The sequence below is a fragment of the Myxocyprinus asiaticus genome, chromosome 2 (genome assembly GCF_019703515.2).
Source record: "Myxocyprinus asiaticus isolate MX2 ecotype Aquarium Trade chromosome 2, UBuf_Myxa_2, whole genome shotgun sequence".
In the NCBI taxonomy this organism is placed as follows: domain Eukaryota; kingdom Metazoa; phylum Chordata; class Actinopteri; order Cypriniformes; family Catostomidae; genus Myxocyprinus; species Myxocyprinus asiaticus.
In genome coordinates this window covers 52643898-52663997 of record NC_059345.1, presented here as the reverse complement: position 1 = coordinate 52663997, position 20100 = coordinate 52643898, and the positions used below count along the sequence as shown (strand labels likewise).

At 37.0% G+C, this 20100-nt stretch overlaps 1 protein-coding gene across 4 annotated transcripts in view; it reads right to left on the bottom strand.

Moving 5' to 3' along the window:
* The window catches only part of LOC127452088 (collagen alpha-6(IV) chain-like), a 159297-nt gene that overhangs the window by 82067 nt on the left and 57130 nt on the right, over positions 1 to 20100 (bottom strand). For all 4 annotated transcript variants that reach the window (XM_051717269.1, XM_051717290.1, XM_051717299.1 and 1 more), the window contains exon 4: positions 2138 to 2215. In XM_051717269.1, coding sequence (XP_051573229.1) covers positions 2138 to 2215 — 78 coding nt within the window. The remainder of the gene's footprint in view (positions 1 to 2137; positions 2216 to 20100) is intronic.

Below are 20100 nucleotides of genomic sequence, written 5' to 3'. Positions count from 1 at the left end.
GTTTCCTTATAAATTTCATTGATTTTTTAAAAATTTACAGTAATTTCAAATCAGATGATTGCAACATGCTCCAAAAAAGTTGAGACAGGGGCAATTTAAGACTAATAACAATTTGACGAGTTGAAATAACAAGGCGATGTGACACAGGAGATGTTAAACAGGTGAGGTAATCGTGTCATAGTATATAGGGAGCCTCCAAAAACAGCCTAGTCCCTCAAGAGCAAGGATCATTCGAGACTTGTCAATTTTGCAAGTGCAAATAATCCAGCACTTTGAAAACAATGTTCCCCAAAGACAAATTGGAAGGATTTTGGGCATTTCACCCTCTAGAGTGCACAACATAGTTAAAAGATTCAAGGAATCTTGTCAAATCTCTGTGCGTAAAGGGCAAGATGAAAACCACTTCTGAATGCGTGTGATCTCTGATCCCTCAGATGTCACTGTCTTAAAAATTTCATTCATCTGTAATGGATATCATGAACATGGGCTTGGATTTCTTTAGTAAACCTTTGTTAGTCAACACCATTCACTGCTGCATCCACAGATGCAAGTTAAGACTTTACTATGCAAAGCAGAAGCCCTACATCAACACTGTCCAGAAGCGCTGCCGACTTCTCTGGGCTTGGTCTCAGATGGAAAGTAGAACAGTGGAACTGTGTTTTTTGGTCTGAATAGTCCACATTTCAAATAGCTTTTGAGAAACACAGCCGTCGTGTTCTCCAGGCCAAAGAGGAAAAGGACCATCTAAGCTGTTATAAACATCATGTCCAAAAGCCAGTGTCTGTATGGGCCAGGGGTGTGTCAGTGCCCATGGCATGGGTAACTTGCTCATCTGTGAAGGCACCATTAATGCAGACAGATATGTAAAAGATTTGCAGTCATCCAGCACCGTCATTTCCAGGGACGTCCCTGCATTTTCCTGCAGGAGTTTAATTAACTTTATTTCCTCACGGTTGGCATGCATTGCGGATTCCGTGATGCAAATGGAGCCGTTGGAGACGATAAATGTTTGGATTTGGGGAGGTGGTTAGATAAGATTTTTTTTTTCACTTCGTTATTTTATTGCTTTTTTGTTTAAAGTGGAATCTGAATTTAGAAATATCTTTTATGTTTTTCGTGTTTCAATAAATTAATTAAATTTTTAAAGCAAAAAAATTCACCGACCCTCGGCAGGGGGGTTGACGATGTAATCGGATATTGCAATATTTTTTAAGGCAATTATCGCAAAAATATTTTTTACATATCACCCAGCCCTAGTTCTGACCTGTCTCAAATTGAGAATGTGTGGTGCATTATGAAGCGCATTAGATGGCAATGAAGACCCCGTACAATTGTGCAGCTGAAGACCTACATAATGGATAAACTTGTGTCTTCAGTGCCCAAATGCTTAATAAGTGTTATTAGACGAAATGATGATGTTTTACAGTGGTAAACACTCAACTCAACCCAACTTTTTTGGAGTGTGTTGCAATCATCTGATTTCAAATTACTGTACATTTTCAAAAAAACAATGAAATTCACATGGTAAAACATCATATAATATGTAGTTGTAGTGCTTTCAATATAGCAAAGGGTGAATATAATTTACAAATCACTCCTTGTTGCTTTTATTAGCATTTTTCATACTGTCCCAACTTTTTCAGAATTGGGGTTGTAAGTATGTGGATCTGTTTTTACTCAGAATATCTAGGCAAAGGACAAATGAATGAAAGCCCTATGAGAGTGTGGAAACTCTTCAGTCTCCTATCAGTTAGGTGAGGAAAATAGGAAAACTCAAGACTATGGGACTTCATGTTTGTTCTACTCAATGTTTGTTCCTGAGATCTGTGTCTATATCCATTGAGATTGTATTGAAAAAAGAATAATGTTTGAGAATTGTGATTCAAAAATGGACAGAAAAAGATAAGGGGATAAGTTTCTTAGTTAATGTTCACCCATTCGGTTACTTGAGAATTGAGAGATTTGTTTGTGTGTTTGTGTGTGTGTGTGTGTGTGTGTGTGTGTGTGTGTAGGTGTGCACATGCAGGTGTTTGAAGCCCTGAAAGTAAATTCGGAGTGATGGATGATGTATTGGATGACATCAGTAGAGTGGTATGAACAGTCTCAACAATGGCAAACTAAGTTTCTCATCACTCACCCTGCTACCCTTTAAGGGCAAACACGGGCACGCTCCACCGCAGTTCCGGCCTGCACACGGCTCCTGAAATTCTGACCCCTGCAAATACAAAGAGACACAGAGTGACAAGATTAAATCCTATACTACTGTGAGCGTATAGTGTAATTAAAATGGCAAGGAAATTGCAGTACCTGCACTCGTAAGTGCCTACAAAGATCTGTATTCAAGTAATTTCTAGTCATCCAGCAGTACAACTTTAACGTAAGCATTTAAAAAGCATCAATATACACATAACATTATTGATCAAAAGTTGTGTGTGAATGGGACTTATTCATGAAATACGACCAGAGGGAATTTCTGTGTACACTGTGCGTAAAACTATTTTTATGTAAATTATAACATTAAATTCAGTTTCAATTGCCATAATAAGAAATGATTTATGAATGTGCGTACATGTGTGGCCCAATGTGTGTACACAACACAAAGTTGTGGCATAGTTTGTAAAAGTGAAAGCAGAGCTTGACTGATTACTCTAGGATCTGATCGGTTTCTCTCACTGCAGTGGTATGTGATTTTATAGTTAAACAAAACAGCAATGTGGTAAACAATGTTGCGCCAAACACCAGTCCAAGTATACACAGATATGATCCAATTATCCAGGTGCTTAGATCCAAAACAACACAAATGGAAGGAATGATGAATCCACACTCAAAAATGGGCTAAATCTCACATCAATTTATTTATACAGAGGCCCTAAGAGTAGAAAAATTTGCAAAAAGTGCCAAGTGCAGCAGCAAAACATTTTCGGGTTTCCCCCTTCATCAGTGTTAAATACCTACGAGTACACACCTGCAATCATTTATAGTACAAGCCTTTCCGTAAACATTCTAATATTAAGCATGTAACTGGCTCAAACGTCAACAGTCAAGACACGTAGTTACTGTATATACATTCCAAGAAACATTGCTTGTATCTATAAATAAAAACACATTACATTTTAGGATCAAATATACATTATTTCCAATCAATATAAAAGATATTTCTGCACATTGATATAGAAAGGACATTTTGTTCAGTCCCATTGTTTCTATTTTTCATCTATTAATTGTTGGTCTAGACTGCAGTGTATACACATACATATGTACATAACAATCAACCTTGTACAATTCTGTATATCAAGAAAAATTTCTCATAATAACTTAATAACATTTCAATCTACAAAAAAACAACCCAAAGAGAGATCTTCATTCATTCCCAGAGGATACACTGAATTCAAATCAAAAATCCATCTACATTCCTGCTGTAAGAGTCTACATTCGGTGACATTTAATTTGTTCAATCACAAGAAAGTTCAATTCAGAAACGGAGCGAAATGCAAAACACATCCTCCACATATCTTTTCCACATGATGATATTATGTGAGAACGGGTTATTATTCCAAATATATCTCTCCTCTAGGTATCCCATGAATAACCCATTGGAACCCATCACTGCCCTTGCATTTGAAGAAAATATTCGTCCTCAAAAAGGAAGCAGATTTTTCCTAATAGCAGTGAAATCATGTTAATAACAAACACAGAAGAGGGAGATTTTTCAACTCTTTATTAAAGAAAATGTTTCATTTTAAAAAACCACTTCTGAATGCGTGAAATAAAGTCCTTTATTGTGGGGAATGTTAGTATATAATGAAACAACATCCATTGTTACTAGATCCATTGTTAAAGATATTAGATATGTCCCCAACTATATTAATCTCTGATAACTGTGCTAAAAAAATCACCTGTATCTCTCAAATACGAGGGAAGATGTTCAACCAGAGGTCTTAATATCTGATCAACATAATGGGACATATTATGTTGATCAGATACAGCTAAACAAAAGACATGGATTTCTGCCTGTGGTACAACATACCAACAAATAAAAAAAGGACTAGAGGTCATTCAGTTCTAAACCTAACCCTTCTTACTACAGAACGCTCTCTCTCTCTCTCTCTCTCTACACACACACACACACACACACACACACACACACACACACACACACACACACACATGCTTGTTCCACCGTTTTCAATCATCTATCTCTTTTGAGTAGTGCTCTTTCTCTCTGAAACCCCCTAACACACACACACATGCACTATTTGAACTGCATTTAAAGTTTTATAGAATGTAGATGTGAATGTTCACACATTACTTTGGGGCCATGACAGATCATCCTCTTTTCCGTTTTCAGCCTGTTTTATCGTTTGCCAAAAGAAAACTCTGAATACTTAGAAAAGTAATAGCATACCTCTTTTTAACAAGCTGCACAATTTGAGGTATCATTCTAGTCCACTTCATTAATGGTTAAGGGACGATAACTTACATGCCTAAATCCCTAACCTGAAGTATGAGCAATAGTAATAGTGATGCTTGCCTTACTGTACTTTGTCTTACTTTTAAATGGCTGCCAATAGTGAGTTATATAAAGCCTGTACATCAACATTTTAGTCAAATATCAGATTCTACATAACAACACATCTTTTCTTAACCTATAGGATAAGCTTGGTGAAACACAATCCTCCCCATTCTGGAGACCTGTGAATAATGTGATCAATAAAAGCTGCATTTATAAGACTGCTTAGAGCAGGCCTGCCCCTGCAGGAGGTCAAAGGTCACTGGATAGTGTTTCACTCTGATTAAAGGATGAAAAGGTGCAGACAAGAGGGGATGAGGGTCCCTTGATGTTTTGGACAGTAGGTACTTGGCCAAGGGGTCAGGGGTGTTCGGACAGCCATCTAGAAAAAACCTTAAAGGTCCTGAAGTGATAGCCAAGACCTTATTTACAAATCACAAAAGGCATGTATGTGTGTGTTGAAGTGATGTAAGGCCTGCAGTGGAACCTGTCTCCACTCAGAGCGCCACATGACTCCACAAAGCCTGGGACTTTTCCAACTTGTGACTGCATTTTTTCTTTGAAAGAAAGAGATTTTGGCTCAGGCAAATAACTGAGGGGTATAAAGTGAGTGAAAACATGAGAATAAGTAAGAGAATGAGTACGGATAAAGAAAATTATCCGGGGTGGGGGGGTGGGGGCAAGAGTGGGAAACAATAAAAGTAGGTTAGAAAGCCGGGATTGCCCTAGACAGCCCTTTCTCTTCTATTGATCTCCTGTTTACCGCTAATTGCTCTGACAGAAACAGGCCAGAAAGTCTAACAACAGGAATTCAAACGTAAGTAGAGACTGAGGGAGAGAGAGAGAGAGAGAGAGAGAGAGAAAAAATCAGATACCAGGCAAAGACAAATCCTGACCAAATACAGGCTTAGTGACTATAATCTAGACACTGAAAAGGACAGACTGAGAAAATGTTGGAAACCAAAGGATTAAAGATTCTGTGAACATTGTACAGCAGGTGAGGTCGAAAACAGAAATGCATTGTCTAACTTTTGAAAAAAACTTACATAAAAATGTATGTTTTTGTAGCTCAGCTGGTAGAGCGCAACCAACACCAACATCATGGGTTTAATTCCCATGAAACATGTACAGTACAAAAAAAATGTATTACTTGAATGCACTGTAAGGGGACTAGCGATGTCAAAACTTAAGTGTCGGTACTTCGGTCCCAAGTAGATACTAAGTCGATACCAGTATTTCTGCAGTACCTGTAGTACCAAGCAAAAATGCGTGCAATTTGGACACACAACTGCTTTCAAATGCTCACATGCTTTTTTAAGTGCATGCTCTGTTACTCCTTTTACACTGAAATTGACAATTAATCAAATTAAAATCGTTATATGTCCTAGTGTGATTATTAAACCGCAAAAGGATGCGATTTAATAAAAAAAATATACAGTCTGCATGTGTTGCATGCTTCAAAGTGAATGTGTGATGCCACTCGTACTGAAAACACTACATTTTAAAACACCTGTGCTTGCTGTAGTAGAACAGAAAAGAGCGTACATTCACTGTGAAGTGCACAGCACCTGCAGTCTATATTTTTATATAATTAAATTGCAGCATTGTGAACTTTAATAATCACACTGGGCCGTATAATAAAGATCTTATCCGGAGGAATAATACTACCATCCAAAAAACGGCTTCCTGTCAAAATAAAATATTGATTCAAAATAAAAGCTTGACGCGTGAAATTTAAGAAATTGCGACAGAAATATATTACTACTGTATAATATAATGCACTATTTACTGTAAATGATAATAATAATAATTAGTATTATTGTTAGAAATATATTACTACTGTATGCACTATTTACTGTAATAATAATGATAATAATAATAATAATAATTATTATTATTATTACAAATATAGCTGCAAAGAGTGGCAAAGAGACATCGCAAGGTTAGAGTCAGCACACAGACATCGCAAGGTTAGAGTCAGCACACAAGTGTGGATTATCTTTTGAACTATAGGTGGTGCTGTCTCAAAACTGCTCAGGTATCCCTGGACGTGATGTAGATGATGCATTTCAATGTTTTTTTATTTTTTTTATTTTTTTATCTGACAATGATTTTAAAGATATATCACTTTTCAATAACATTAAATATGGTGAAGGGACAGTATGGCTGATATGGGAAAAATGTATATTGTTGAAATACTCATGACCCAAGGAGTCAAATGACACCAATCTAATGATTTTAGAACATACGGTTCAAAAGTTACGGGCAAAAGTACCCTTCGGTGCTTGGCCCCTAATTATATTTAAGCAATATATCCCAAGCAAGAGTGTTGAAAGTTTTCATTTATACATTTGTGCAACACTTTATTTGACAAAAATAAGGCCAGTGTTGTGTTTTAGATTATGCTGTGAGGATCTTTACTGAAGCACTTAATTTGATTCAAAAAAGGCAATGGTAAGTTGAAAAGTTATTGTAAGTAACTGTAATTGTAATTATATAAATGTGAAGTTTTATGAATTCATTTGATTAAGCACCATTTTGATGAAACTGAATTCAACTTTAAAACAGAGAACAGAAAACAGAATTTGGGGGGGAAATGGAATTTAGAAAAATGAAAACTGCTTTAATAAGGTCCTACTAAATCAGTTTAAAAAACGTATCTTACTTAATACAGACACATTTTAAGGAAACATGGAATTGTGTTAATTTATTATATACATTTAACTTTGTTAAATAGAATACATGAGTGTGTTCAATAGCATATTAACTATTTTTTTGTAGTATCGAAATTGGTATTGAGAATTGTGAAATGTTACTGGTTTTGGTAATGACTACTGAAATTTTGGTATCATAACATATGATTTGGCTGTTCAGACCAAAAGCGTTTTGTGTTGTCCGCATTCTTTTTCAATTATTTTTCTATGTAAACATGGGTTAGACCAGGGGTTCTCAGCAGGGGTGGTACTGCCCCCCCCCCCCAGTGGGCTTTCAAAGGATGCCAGGGGGCGCTGAGAGCAAATAAGTAGAGAGGGGGGCATTAGGTTACAAATGGGGGGCGTGTATTAGTCATGTTAATCAAATCTATCGTCAAGTTCCTGTTTGCATTCAAATGTTTATCTAGACTCCATTATACGGGTTGGTATGTATTTGTACCGTGGTTCATCTGATTCTGAAGTGTAGCGACGCATCTGAAGTATCTGGTTTAGAAACGTCAAATAGACAGGCGAAGTCACAACATCCGCTAATGCACCTGTATGGCTCTGTAGATGGATACGGCTCAATGGACAGAGCAATGCAAGCACAAAGCAGGTGCGTTTTTACTCATAGTCCGATCTTGAGCGCTTAAACGCGCACCTCTTATCATTGCAGCGCTGCGAGTACCAGTGAGAAAGAAGCACGGTACGAGACACAGAAACCATTTGAATTCGCTACAGGATTCTACATGGCCACCCTTGAATTCACTATAGTAACAATAACGGTACATTAGGCAGAAATAGATTCATAATATATATTATCATATCACTGCTTCAGCTCTATTAAATTTGTCATAGGCTACATTAGGGGAGTGAGGCAATATAATACATTTTTATTACAACTTTTAAATGTTTATATTTTGTATTTTTTGTTTTTATATGTGTTTAGAGTAGGCCTACTATTAAAATGCCATAATTTGTTTTATAGAAATCATGTTACATCTAACCACGGTAGTGAAGAAGATCCATGCTTTCATGTGTTTACTATGATCTTGTAACAAATACCACTGTTAAAACTATAAAAATAAATAAATAATACATTCATTTAAATTTTCATAAGGGCAAATGCAAAATATACTTTTTTTTATTTATTTTTTTAGATGAAATAGAAATGCGTAAAATAGAACTTTTTTTGTTTGACTTCAGAAATTCCAAGAGATGACTCATTTGAATCAGTAAGAACCTGATGAAAGGAGTTCCAACTCAGTCACACTGTTAGAATAATTTAGTCACATAAATTAGGTGTTAACTTTTTACTTTTTATAGATGTTATAGATAACCTTACTGTTGTTGATACCAGTAAATTGACATCTACATACAACTCAAAATCAATGCTGTAATGTAGAATGAGCATTTCAGTGTGACAATATATGCAATATTATTTGTCTTCGCATTTTCATTTTATAGGCCCCAGATATAGCCCTCCATCTGCTTAAATTTAGGAAATGCAAAGTTTGTTCTCACATTCATGATGCGAAAGCCTGCTGAATTTATTAACAAAACTTTACAATTATGCAGCGCATTGAAGTTGCATCCAGCAAATTAAGCAAATAATACAAATATTGAGTTTGGTGTTTTTTACTTTGTTTTGGTAACACAAAGTCTCTGATTTCAAATTATGTCACATAATTTGGAAATGAAGTAGGGGGGAGTTCATCAAAAAAAGGTTGAGAAGAATTGGCTTAGATGGACGTCTTTGACCATTGCGACCATTTCGCTGTTTTTTTCAGCATCTCACGCAGGAGTGCCGTGTTTTATAAGCCATGTCGAAAGACCTCCACAGAACTTTTTTAACGCAAAGACACGTTCGGTGAGAACGGCCCCTTAGTCACTTGATGGATAAAAGTTTTATTCTAAAATCAGAAAAAGAACCCTGCAAACACCCCTCTAACTGCAGAACTGTCATTATCATTTGAAAAAAAAATGAGAGAAGGATAATCCAACACCCCTATCTCAGTTTTAAACTCCTGATCCTGTCCCTGTGGACCTGGCAGTGAACTGAAAACATAAGCCATATATGTGCATTTGGGCTCCTCTCCTGTACATTGAGAAAACCTCTACTACAAGGAGCAACAAGCCTCTTACAATAGCACACCTTGACATTCAACTGCAGCATGTGCAGTGGAATTGAAAGAGCTATTTGGAGGAGGACAAAGACTGCAACTTAGGCAGAAATCTCTGTGCACACATATCAAGAAACACATACTAAGCTCTGCGGGCTTGAGTATAGATCCATTTAAACATTTTGCAAAAGGTCTTGTCTTCTTCTTTAGTGTTTTCCTCTAAAGCAACCACTGAAATAACTTGCACATGTTATTGTGTATGCAGGCCTCTTCACCTTTAGCCCATTTGCAAAATATCTTCCATAAACCTTAGCTTTTTCATTATATATCACTGTAAATTAAACGAGTGGTAAAATCATAACAACATGCACAAACAAAGACCACAAAAACACACCCACATCCACATACAGGCCCACACACAAACCCTCTGAGTAAGGTTAACCTACTATTTCCCCTCGCACTTCAGGGATGTTTGTCTGCTCACATTCCCTCCATCAACTGCTGTCATCAATCAATCCACCCATATTTGTGCATGATAGAACAGAAAACAGAAAACACCAGGAGAAGAAAGGGAAAGGATGTGAGACTGAGTGAAGTTTGTCCTGCTCTCCCGAGACAGATGAGCTGCTCCAACAGATGTCACAGCCTGGGGACGTTTCAACCGAAAAGAATAGAGCAAAAAAAAGCAATGTGACATGAAGTTCATGGTTCACCTGTCTGTCTTTACCCCTACTGTTTTTATAAAGACTGACATTTACAGGGCTCCTCCATGAGCTTTCTTCTTTTTGCACTTTGAAACTGTTACATCTCCAAATTTACACATTAAATAAACACAAAAATAACACATTGAATTTACTTCTCCTTGCAGGTAATAAAGATAAATCTTTCAACAAATATTCAATGAAGACAAACACATTTAAGAAAATAATTTATCAAAATAAGCAACTCGAGGGCATGCACAGTGAATTTACCAAGGATAAGTAGGGATTTTCAGCACAATGTGAAACAGGCTTCAAATGTGGCTCATCCAATCAGATTTTATGGCCAAAACTATCAATTTTTTTATGAAGAACATTCCATTCTCCAGAAAATTTTTATTTGACAAAAGTCTCCCAAGTACCCCAAGTTTGCATATAGATCATTTAGCAATAATTGCATTTAGACATCATATATTTGTATATCTAAATGTAATTGCTACTTGTTATTCTTTTGATATCCTTTATATGTAATAAGTGTAACAATACATAATACATTTTTTCATATAAAACATTTATAATTCATATAATAAAATCTATTTCATATAATTGTTTGATCATGCATACACAACCAATTATTTTAGCACTTAATTTTTAAACTACATAATTACACTCTTATAACTACACACTCTTAATGAAGAATGCAGACACATTAAAACAAAAGTTTTAAAACTTTTCTGAGAGACAACCTTGTGTAATGTCTGCTATGTCAATAGCAGACATTAAATAACACTATCCAGATGAAAATGAAAACATCACATCTTGACGACATACAGTAGGGTTCAAAACGTATGTGTGCTTTCTGAGTCCTTTTATCTTTCACCCTGTTCACACAGATTCTAAACAGACACTTTAACTTAAAAAGATACATTTGTGGAAACCAATCCTGGGGTTAATCAGAGGTTTATACTTCAGTATGTTTATTCTTTCATATTTCATTTATGTTTGCATTTTTCCTTGACAAAAAAACCTATAGCTGAAATGCAGAAGGTAACATTCAGACACACTGAAGCTCCACTGCCTTTCATGTGGGCCTGCTGGTCACATGTGTCCATTCTCACAGCTGTGTTTAAACACTCAGTGTTTCACAGTTTACCTGATGCCAAACAACCCCAAGTTCTCCACTATCAACCTCATCTACATTTGGTTTTATGGTCTCTTAAAACCCCGACCACCCATTGACAGACTCTGACCTGCACATATACTGATGTCATCCAAGCACAATAAAAATCTGTGCAACACAACATACTTCAAATGGCCTGAATAAACTGGATGACATCACAAAGCATCACAATATGTTTTGTGTATGTTTGTCGATGACTTTTTGACACCTGGGAGATATATAATGGTGTTAAAAAACAATTGAATTAGTACTGTCAGTTGATAAAAAAACATTTTCATCACGATTAATTGCATAATTTTTCGTAGTTATTCATGATTAATCGCAGATTTTAGACTCTAAATATACTTTTTTTCCTGTCAAAATGCATTTATTTCCTTCTTAGAAAAAACAAAACAATATGTAACAATATAATGCTTTATTAACATTTTCCAAACAAAGATAGCCTTCCAATGTATAAAGATAGAAATGCACTAAAATAGCACCTAATAAACATTAACATTTAACATTAAATGTTTCCTAAAATCTAAGTGGGAGGTTGACTAATTGAAAGAACTAGTCCCCACATAGGTTTGCATATTCATTGCAATGGGCATTAAATCTCTTAAACTCATCCTCCACAATGTTAATCAGCCAGCAGACTGTGGCTATCCGCATTGTTACAGCAATCATGAAGCTGCATTTATGATTCGTGTCAGAGCATCAATGCTTCAAGCTGTGCTTTGAACTCCAAATGAAAAGTGCTTGCAGACAAAAAATTATTATTCTGGGTTTTGGTGATAGTTAAGACTTGGCATGCTTCTATGGTAATTAAACTGTGACTTACTTAGCTGGAAAAATACTGTAACAAGTTCCATCTAGGCTTGTTTAGTACAAGAAATAGCGTTAAGAGTTCCTTTCCCCATCACTTTATCACTGACACTGAATCACTGTTGTGTGTTTGTGGTGTGTGAGTCAGTGTAATGAGTCCAGGCGGACACATCACAAAGGTTCCGCCCTTTCAACCAGGGTTTATGCTGGTTTATGCTTTATTAACAGTAAACGTGTTAATCGTGATTAACAAAAATTATTGCGTTAAACTTTTTAAATTAATTGCATGCTTTAATGTGTTAATTTTGACAGCTCTAAATGTAAAATGCTGTATATATATTAAATATATAATATGATTAGGTATAAGCATATTGATCCAACGTATACAAAAATTGCATCAAAGTTTATTTCAACGATGCATTCAGAGTTTATTGTTTGAATCATCCACAGTGCACTGAAATATATTAACTGTATGAATATGTTATTCTTCAACATCATTTATCCTTCTATGCATGTGTATTAGTCATATTAGTCTAAACTGACTGTTAAGCGAAGGGTGTCAATCAGTGTGAAACAATAAGGAAAACAAGTTAAAAACAAGACACCCAAAACAGTAAAACTAATATTTTAAAATAAATGGCTCCAACTCTAAATTCTGACTGGATGAGTCACATTTTAAGCCATTGTAAATCAACCTCTAAACACACACCTGTGACCACTCATAATCTGCAACTGTAAATAACTAAACTCTGCTTTACTCCCCTTATTAACAAGTTATTTTTCCCTTTAATTTGTTTGGGACATGTCCCACTCTGTATTTTTTGCATTTATCTTCCAAGGTATAGCAAAATCTCTACCAGCTAACCCATTTCTATCATCACATGGTCCTGTATATACTGTACCGTCATACATCCCAGCTCTTAACTCACAAAAAACTGTGTATAATACCCCTTCACTTACTCAAGGTATATAACCTAGGCAGGCACATAACAAAATATTGCTCTCATTTTTAAGGGGATTAACTGCCAAATCTGCCCACAGGCACGTTACATCATATGCGGAAGTCTGGGCATGCTCACTAAAGGCATGCGGTGTCAGTGTGAAGCTCTTGTCTGGCATGCCCCAGCACCTGCCTACCTGAGGACGCTGCTTCAACAGGTCCCTCAGAATTTGTGCGTGAGGATGTTAAGCCAAGGGCTTCTACAAATGATCAAGCACAGATCGATGACTCCTCTGATACAACTGGCATATATCAAGAGTGGGTGAAGGTAGCTGAGCATTCACTCCATCAGCACAGAGTGAATTGTCCTCACTGCTCCCAGAATAGATCCTTCTTACACTGTTCATGCTGCTGCCAGAATGATAACTGCATCCAGAGTAGGCTGAGGATTCACTGTTGACATTCTAAGTTTAGCTTCCATGAAGATCAGCAAGCCAGCCCTTCATTCATCATTCCTCCATGCCCAGATCATTTACCTTTTGCTGCCTTTTACAGGCTTTAACATTCAGAATATTTTACAAGCATACCAAGACACAACAGACTGGCAAAATATGAATGTTGCTTACCCATGCAAAAGTCACTGCCACAATGTTAGGGTGTTGCTGATGGTTGATAGAGCTTTTCTAGGTGGTTGCTTACTGGCAGGACAAAACAGCCATTACCAAATCTTTGATATTTTGGTCCCTATAAGGCTTAGGTCTTCCCTTCAGTGTAATACTATGGGATTGTTCTCCATTTCATCATATGTCAGGTGAAAATGGTAAGTCTAAATGCTTAAAAACAAACAACCTCATGATTTGAGGTATAATTTATGTTCATAGCACAAATGGTGAAGGACAAGCAATGTGGCAAAAATGTAAAACTCAGGGTTAGGTTGTACTAGCACTAGTAATAGCAAGCACCAATAATCAGTATTTTTAAAAATGCATATTGGAGTGCAAAATCAGTTGCTTAATAATTTCCATTTAGTCTACACATAGCAATACTATGAGATATGTAACTAAATGAGAGACACCCCCATGCATCTCAATCTGAAATCCCTACTACAAAGCACAAAGTATTTAAAAATCGGACAAAAAGACAAAGGTACAAAACTGTGTACTTAACGTCTTTAAGATGGAATGAACTACATTTCCATGAAGCATTGCGAATTACAGAATCAAATTAGCAACAATGGAAAAATATAATAGTATTGATTTAAAGTTTTTGATTATAATAAGTATATAATTGATTTTATATATATATATATATATATATATATATATATATATATATATATATATATATACACACACATAGTTTGAGAGTTTTGGGAAACAGACTCAATTATGTCATTCACAGTGAGCCATAGAAGTGCACAGTTGCTGCTTGTCTCCTTTGCCGTAATTCTCTGACTGGTGGATTTTTCCCCTTTAGGATTATGGGTAGTGTAGTTCTCGAATAACATATACTGATGGCTTCAGCAGAAGCATAGATCATCGATGAACAACGTTGGTAAAATTTAGGCAACCAACTGTTGAGTCAACATAAATGTTAGAATTGAAATTTAGATGTGAAGTGAATAGGAAGTCAAATTCACACACACAAACACAAAAAACGCTTAAACTCTGATATTTTTTAAAAAGCCAACAAACTTGACTTAAGTCTTATTAAGATGACTTGTGTCTGAAACTATAGGCTACAGACAACCAAATATTTATGACAATTCTCTTTAAAACAATGCAACTATTTATTTGTATTCATATGTCAGTTTCTAGTGACAATCAGGAGTAGAGAGCCAATGCCACTGCTGCCGGTGTGAACATTACCCACTTATGTGCAATCATGCTGATGAAAGGTGAGGCACAGGCCTCGTATCTCCAGGCTGTAATTTCAAAGTACTGGGATACTAATAATGCTGTTTGAAGAGGAAGTCGGAAGCAACAAAGATAGAAGCAGCTTTTCCTTTCTCCATTCAGCAGATAATTCCCTATAAGTGAGGTAACCAGAAATAGTTACCAAAATGACAAAATAAAACTGCATTGGTTGAGCTACATTAAGTAAAATGTACTTAAGTCACTTAAAATTTTAAAGCTGCTGGCTAATGTTAAAGCTCAGACCTGTCCTATGTAAAACATCCCAGGTGGGCTTTAGATATGAAGATCCTCTGATCGATCATGTAAATCAAGTTACTAAAGATGGGCATTGGGCCATTGTGGCACTGAAATAAGCTCTGGAATCCATTTTTCAGCAATGCCATTAGATCTCAATGCTTGTTTTTCTCCGTCTTGTGAATCTACACTCTGCCAGCTCTTGTATTAATAGAAAAAGGATATATTTCAGTAAGGGGATGTTTTTTGGCAGGATCAGTTTTATTTGGAAGGATCACCTGAACGTTAAGGTGTCAGTCTGATAGTGTGCACATGTGTATTTGTGTGAGAGAGAAAGAGACCATGTAAGATTGGGACTCTAATGCAAACTTTGATTGAGATACAGTATGTTGAGGAATTCCTCATCTCCTAGTTAATGCAAACAGAGAGCTGGCAAATAAAGGAAACACTTACACACACATCCTCTATCCCTGTTCTCAGTTGTCATAATTGCTGCTGACTCAGCTGTGCTGGAGAGCTCTGAACAAGCTGTGTGAGTCAGCTCTAATTGGCTCTGAGGACACACTAAATTTAGACAATGTAGGGAGTGACCCCAGACAGTGGTGGACATTACTCATAGGCACGTGAATATGTTTATATGGGCTCTGCTTTGTATGGGGTAGTCTGTACGTGTGAATATTAGTCATTCTTGCCTTTGCCTGTCAGAGGTGGTAAAGAGCAATAAGAACAATAGGACAAACGTCTTTGTATTCACAAATGCAGGAGAAATGCCAGTCATTGACACACAAACAAAAACAAATATGTTTATACCTACAGTAGCCATCGAAATGAGGACACACAATATACTTCTATTGTTTCCATACACTCACTGAGCACTTTATAAGGAACACCTGTACACCTACTTTTTCATGGGATTATCTAACCAGCCAATTGTGTGGCAGCAGTGCAATGCATAAAATCATGCAGATACAGGACAGGAGTTTCAGTTAATGTTCACTTCAACCATCAGAATGGGGAAAAAAATGTATCTCAGTGATTTCGACCGTGGCATGATTGTTGGTGCCAGACACGCTGGTTTGAGTATTTGTGTAACTGCTGATCTCCTGGGATTTTCATGCACAACAGTCTCTAGAGTTTACTCAGAATGGTGACAAAAACAAAAACTTCCAGTGAGCGGCAGTTCTGCAGATGGAAGCGCTTTGTTGATGAGAGAGGTCAACAGAGAATGGCCAGACTGGCTCGAACTGACAAAGTCTACGGTAACTCAGATAAGCGCTCTGTACAATTTCAGTGAGCAGAATAACATCTCAGAATGCACAACGCGTCAAAGCTTGAGGCAAATGGGCTACAACAACAGAAGACCATGTCTGGTAATTTATTAGGACCACAGTGCTCCTAATAAAGAGCTCACTGAGTGTGTATAGAGCTAATTATAACTACAACAGACCAACCCATTCCCAAACCCTTCCCCTAAAAAAAGGTTTAGTGTTTTTAGAATAAAAAAGCATTTATTTATTAATAATTTTACCTTTGATGGCATCCACCAGAAAATGGCTTTTTTATTTATTTATTTATTTTTATTTATTTATTTATTTCAGATTATCTAACTTCTTGGAAACAATTCTGTCACCCAAGTATAGTACGTAAACCACCATACACAGGGAGGTTGCACATATCTTGACAGGTAGTGCCTAATTTCAAAAAAGAGAAAGATAGAAAAAAAACAACAAAAAAAAAAACCCTACCTTCCCCCTTGTCTACTTCAAAACAATGACCCCTTTTACAGATTCCTGCAGTGGGGCCACGATCTGGTTAAAATATCTCCCTGACGGACATGTCCTTTGTTAGGACACAAACTTCTTTTTTCCTTTTTTGTCATGGGCAGGGTGAATGGTTGACAACAGGCTTACCTACACACCATTGAGCCAGTCTGCTTTTGATGGCAGTTGGTAAAAGACACCCAGGGCTGTGAATAGAGAGGGGCGGGGTGGTGAAGAAAGGAAAGAAAGGAGGGAAGGAGGACAGAGTGAGAGAAGAAAAAGATAAGAAAAGAGTCTCATAGAAGACCAAAGCTGTTATAAAAACTGCCTGAACTTTTGAAGTTCCAGGCAGGATATCCTTCAGGAAGACACCTTTCTTTCTTTTTTCTGCAAAGTACAAAAAAAAAAAAAAAAAAAAAACAATTCAGAAGTACCAGGGCTTAGCAGATATAATAGAGAAGCTTCATTCTGATAAACTGAAATGAACAAAGGACTACAAATGGCAACAATTGACTGAATTGCCTGCAAATTTTCCAGCAAGGATACATAACTAATCCCCCAACAGAAGGAGAGAGAAAAGGTGGAAATGTGAAAGAAAGAAAGAGAAAATTCATAACTCAGTGCTACAAACAAAAGGCAAGATAAGATTGTGTGTGGCCTGATGGGGGAAAACAGAAGTCTGGAAAAAAAAAAAAATATGAAAGCCATCCTATCATTCTTTCAAATGTTTATTTTTTTAATTTGTATTATCTTGTCAAAGTTAATATCCACATGGGTTTCTGTTAAATCCCATCCCACATTTGTCTCTGTCCCACTGCAGTCTATCAACTGACAGGTGATTGTTTAAAAAAAGGTTTTAGAGTCACACTAATCACTGTGTCTGTGTCTGCTCGTGTATCTGTGGTTATTCCTGAGAAAAGCAATTAATTTCACTCTACGTCAGCCAAAAAGTGCTCATATACAACTGACCAGATGTGTTAGTCTTTTAGAAGTCAGAAGTCGGAAATAAAGCCACTTATAAACAGGGTTGAAGAAGGTCACAGAAATGGAGAAAGGAGAGATGGATGATGGGACTTAGGAAATGAACCAGGTGTTACTGAGGGTTTTGCAGGTACTGTCCTATCTCTTTATTATATCAAAAGATCTTCTCATTGCGGGTTATTTGGAACAACATCTGTGACCAGAAAACATATCATTACTGACTTTAATGCTGTCAGGACATCCTGCTCTTCAAGCATCCTGCTCTGGCATTTACAAATGTGCCACTTTGGTATTTACCAACAGTACACATTCTGGTCACTATTAAGAAGCTGTGTGACAGTTTAGTCCATTTTCATCAAGAGAGGCATTGAAGAAGCCAGAAGTTTTTGTATCCACTATTGGGCCAAATGAGGGGTGTGCTAGTGTGTTCCAGGGCCAGTTGCGTTCTCACTGTCACTTCCGGGGCTTCATCGTGCCACCTCGGGCTTCCTCAGGGCCAACGGCCAATGGCCCGCTGATTAACCTTGGGCCAAACAAGTCCAACTGAGGATTGTCAATCAATGTCAAAGGCAGAGTTTCGCTGAGTCAGGTCAGAGGTTTCAGCATCAAAAATTTCAGGTTGTGCATCCAGCGCACAATGGGAAAAATTAAAAAATTGCGAGCACAGCACAAAACTGTTAAAATGCACAATGAACAAAGCGGTGCTCAAAGATCATGGTTCGAGATCACGGACGGTGTGCTGTGGACATCATCCTGCTGTTAGTGGAGAGACCACTCGGGACACCATGGCAGTTACAGTCGGTGAGTTGTCAGCACTAACTTATCTTGTTAACTTGTTTACATACAATATAAACTCGATATTCTAGATAACTAGATAGCATAATACCTCAGCTTGAGCTTCCTTCTTGCTTGAGCGGGGTTTGTTACGTTGGCACAAGGGCGGTATATTAAGGACAGGTTTAAGGACAATGCGGGGCTATTGGCCCGATGGTTGATATGCTGATCGATTTTGGTCGCGTGGCCCGAGGCTATTGGCCCCATCTGGCCAGTTAATAGCCCTGGCTCGCACTGGCCAGAAAGTGGAAAAGCAGCTAGTGATTCTGATCTGACCTTTGTCAGCACACCTGAAATTTTTCCCTGAAAAAAAACAAAACACATTAACAGAAACAGTACCATCCATATCAACATGTGCCACTACTACGAGTCAAGCAACAGCTTGCACATTTTGCAGCCCTTACTTATCTGTTCAAATATTGTTTAATGCAGATGACAGGAAAGAAAAGAATATGGAGAATCATATGTTTCCCCCATCTCTTACTGATTCTGTTTTTAAGCAGTGGCATGTAAAAGGCTTAAGATGTTTTCAAGACTTGTATAAAGATGGCACCTTTTGTAGCCATGTACAGCTATCTTCTGAATTGGGGTTGTCAGAATCCCATCTGTTTCGGTTTTTGCAGATTAGACATTGCTCTGCCACTCTATTTCCTAATTACCCCTCTCTACCCCCGGTACAAGTATAAGTTTTTGCAACTTAATCCTCACCATAAGTCACAAATTTCAAGAATTTATAGTCGTCTTTTAGGCTTAGATGGTTGTTCTCTTAATAAATTTAAAAGAGTGTGGGAGTGTGAGCTGTGAGGACGTTTTGAAGAAGAATGGTGGGTGGGTGCACTGGACAGAATACGCTCTAGTACAATATGTTGACGTTTGCCCTACTATAGCAATTTTTGGGGTACCAAAGGTTTGGTCTCGGTTTAATTCTAAACAACTGGATATTTTAGCCTTTACCTCCTTATTAGCTAGGCGTCATATTCTACTCCACTGGAAATCTAATAAGCCTCCAACTACATCTCAATGGCTTGTGGATGCCATATTTTTCTTAAACTGGAAAAGGTTAGATGTTTTGGAAAAAGTAATTTATTTAGTAATTGGCATTCCTTTATAGCCTATTTTAAGTCTCTTAACATCTTGCCTCCAGTCTAATATATGTGTTTGTGTGTATGCATGTTAGGGATGTGCGCTATGACTAATTTGACTGTCGTTTAAACTGAAGTTTTGTAACCGACTAGTCGACTAGTCTAAAGAGAAACCAACCCTCAGAAAACAGTAAAAAATTAAAAAAATGAAATAAAATAAAAAATTATGCGACCCATTTAAAATACTTAATCTATTCCAAATCCGATGCTAAATTCCACTGAAAAGGGGCATTTATCTGCGACGTGCTCGCCTTGAATTATAATCATTGTAAATTAAATATA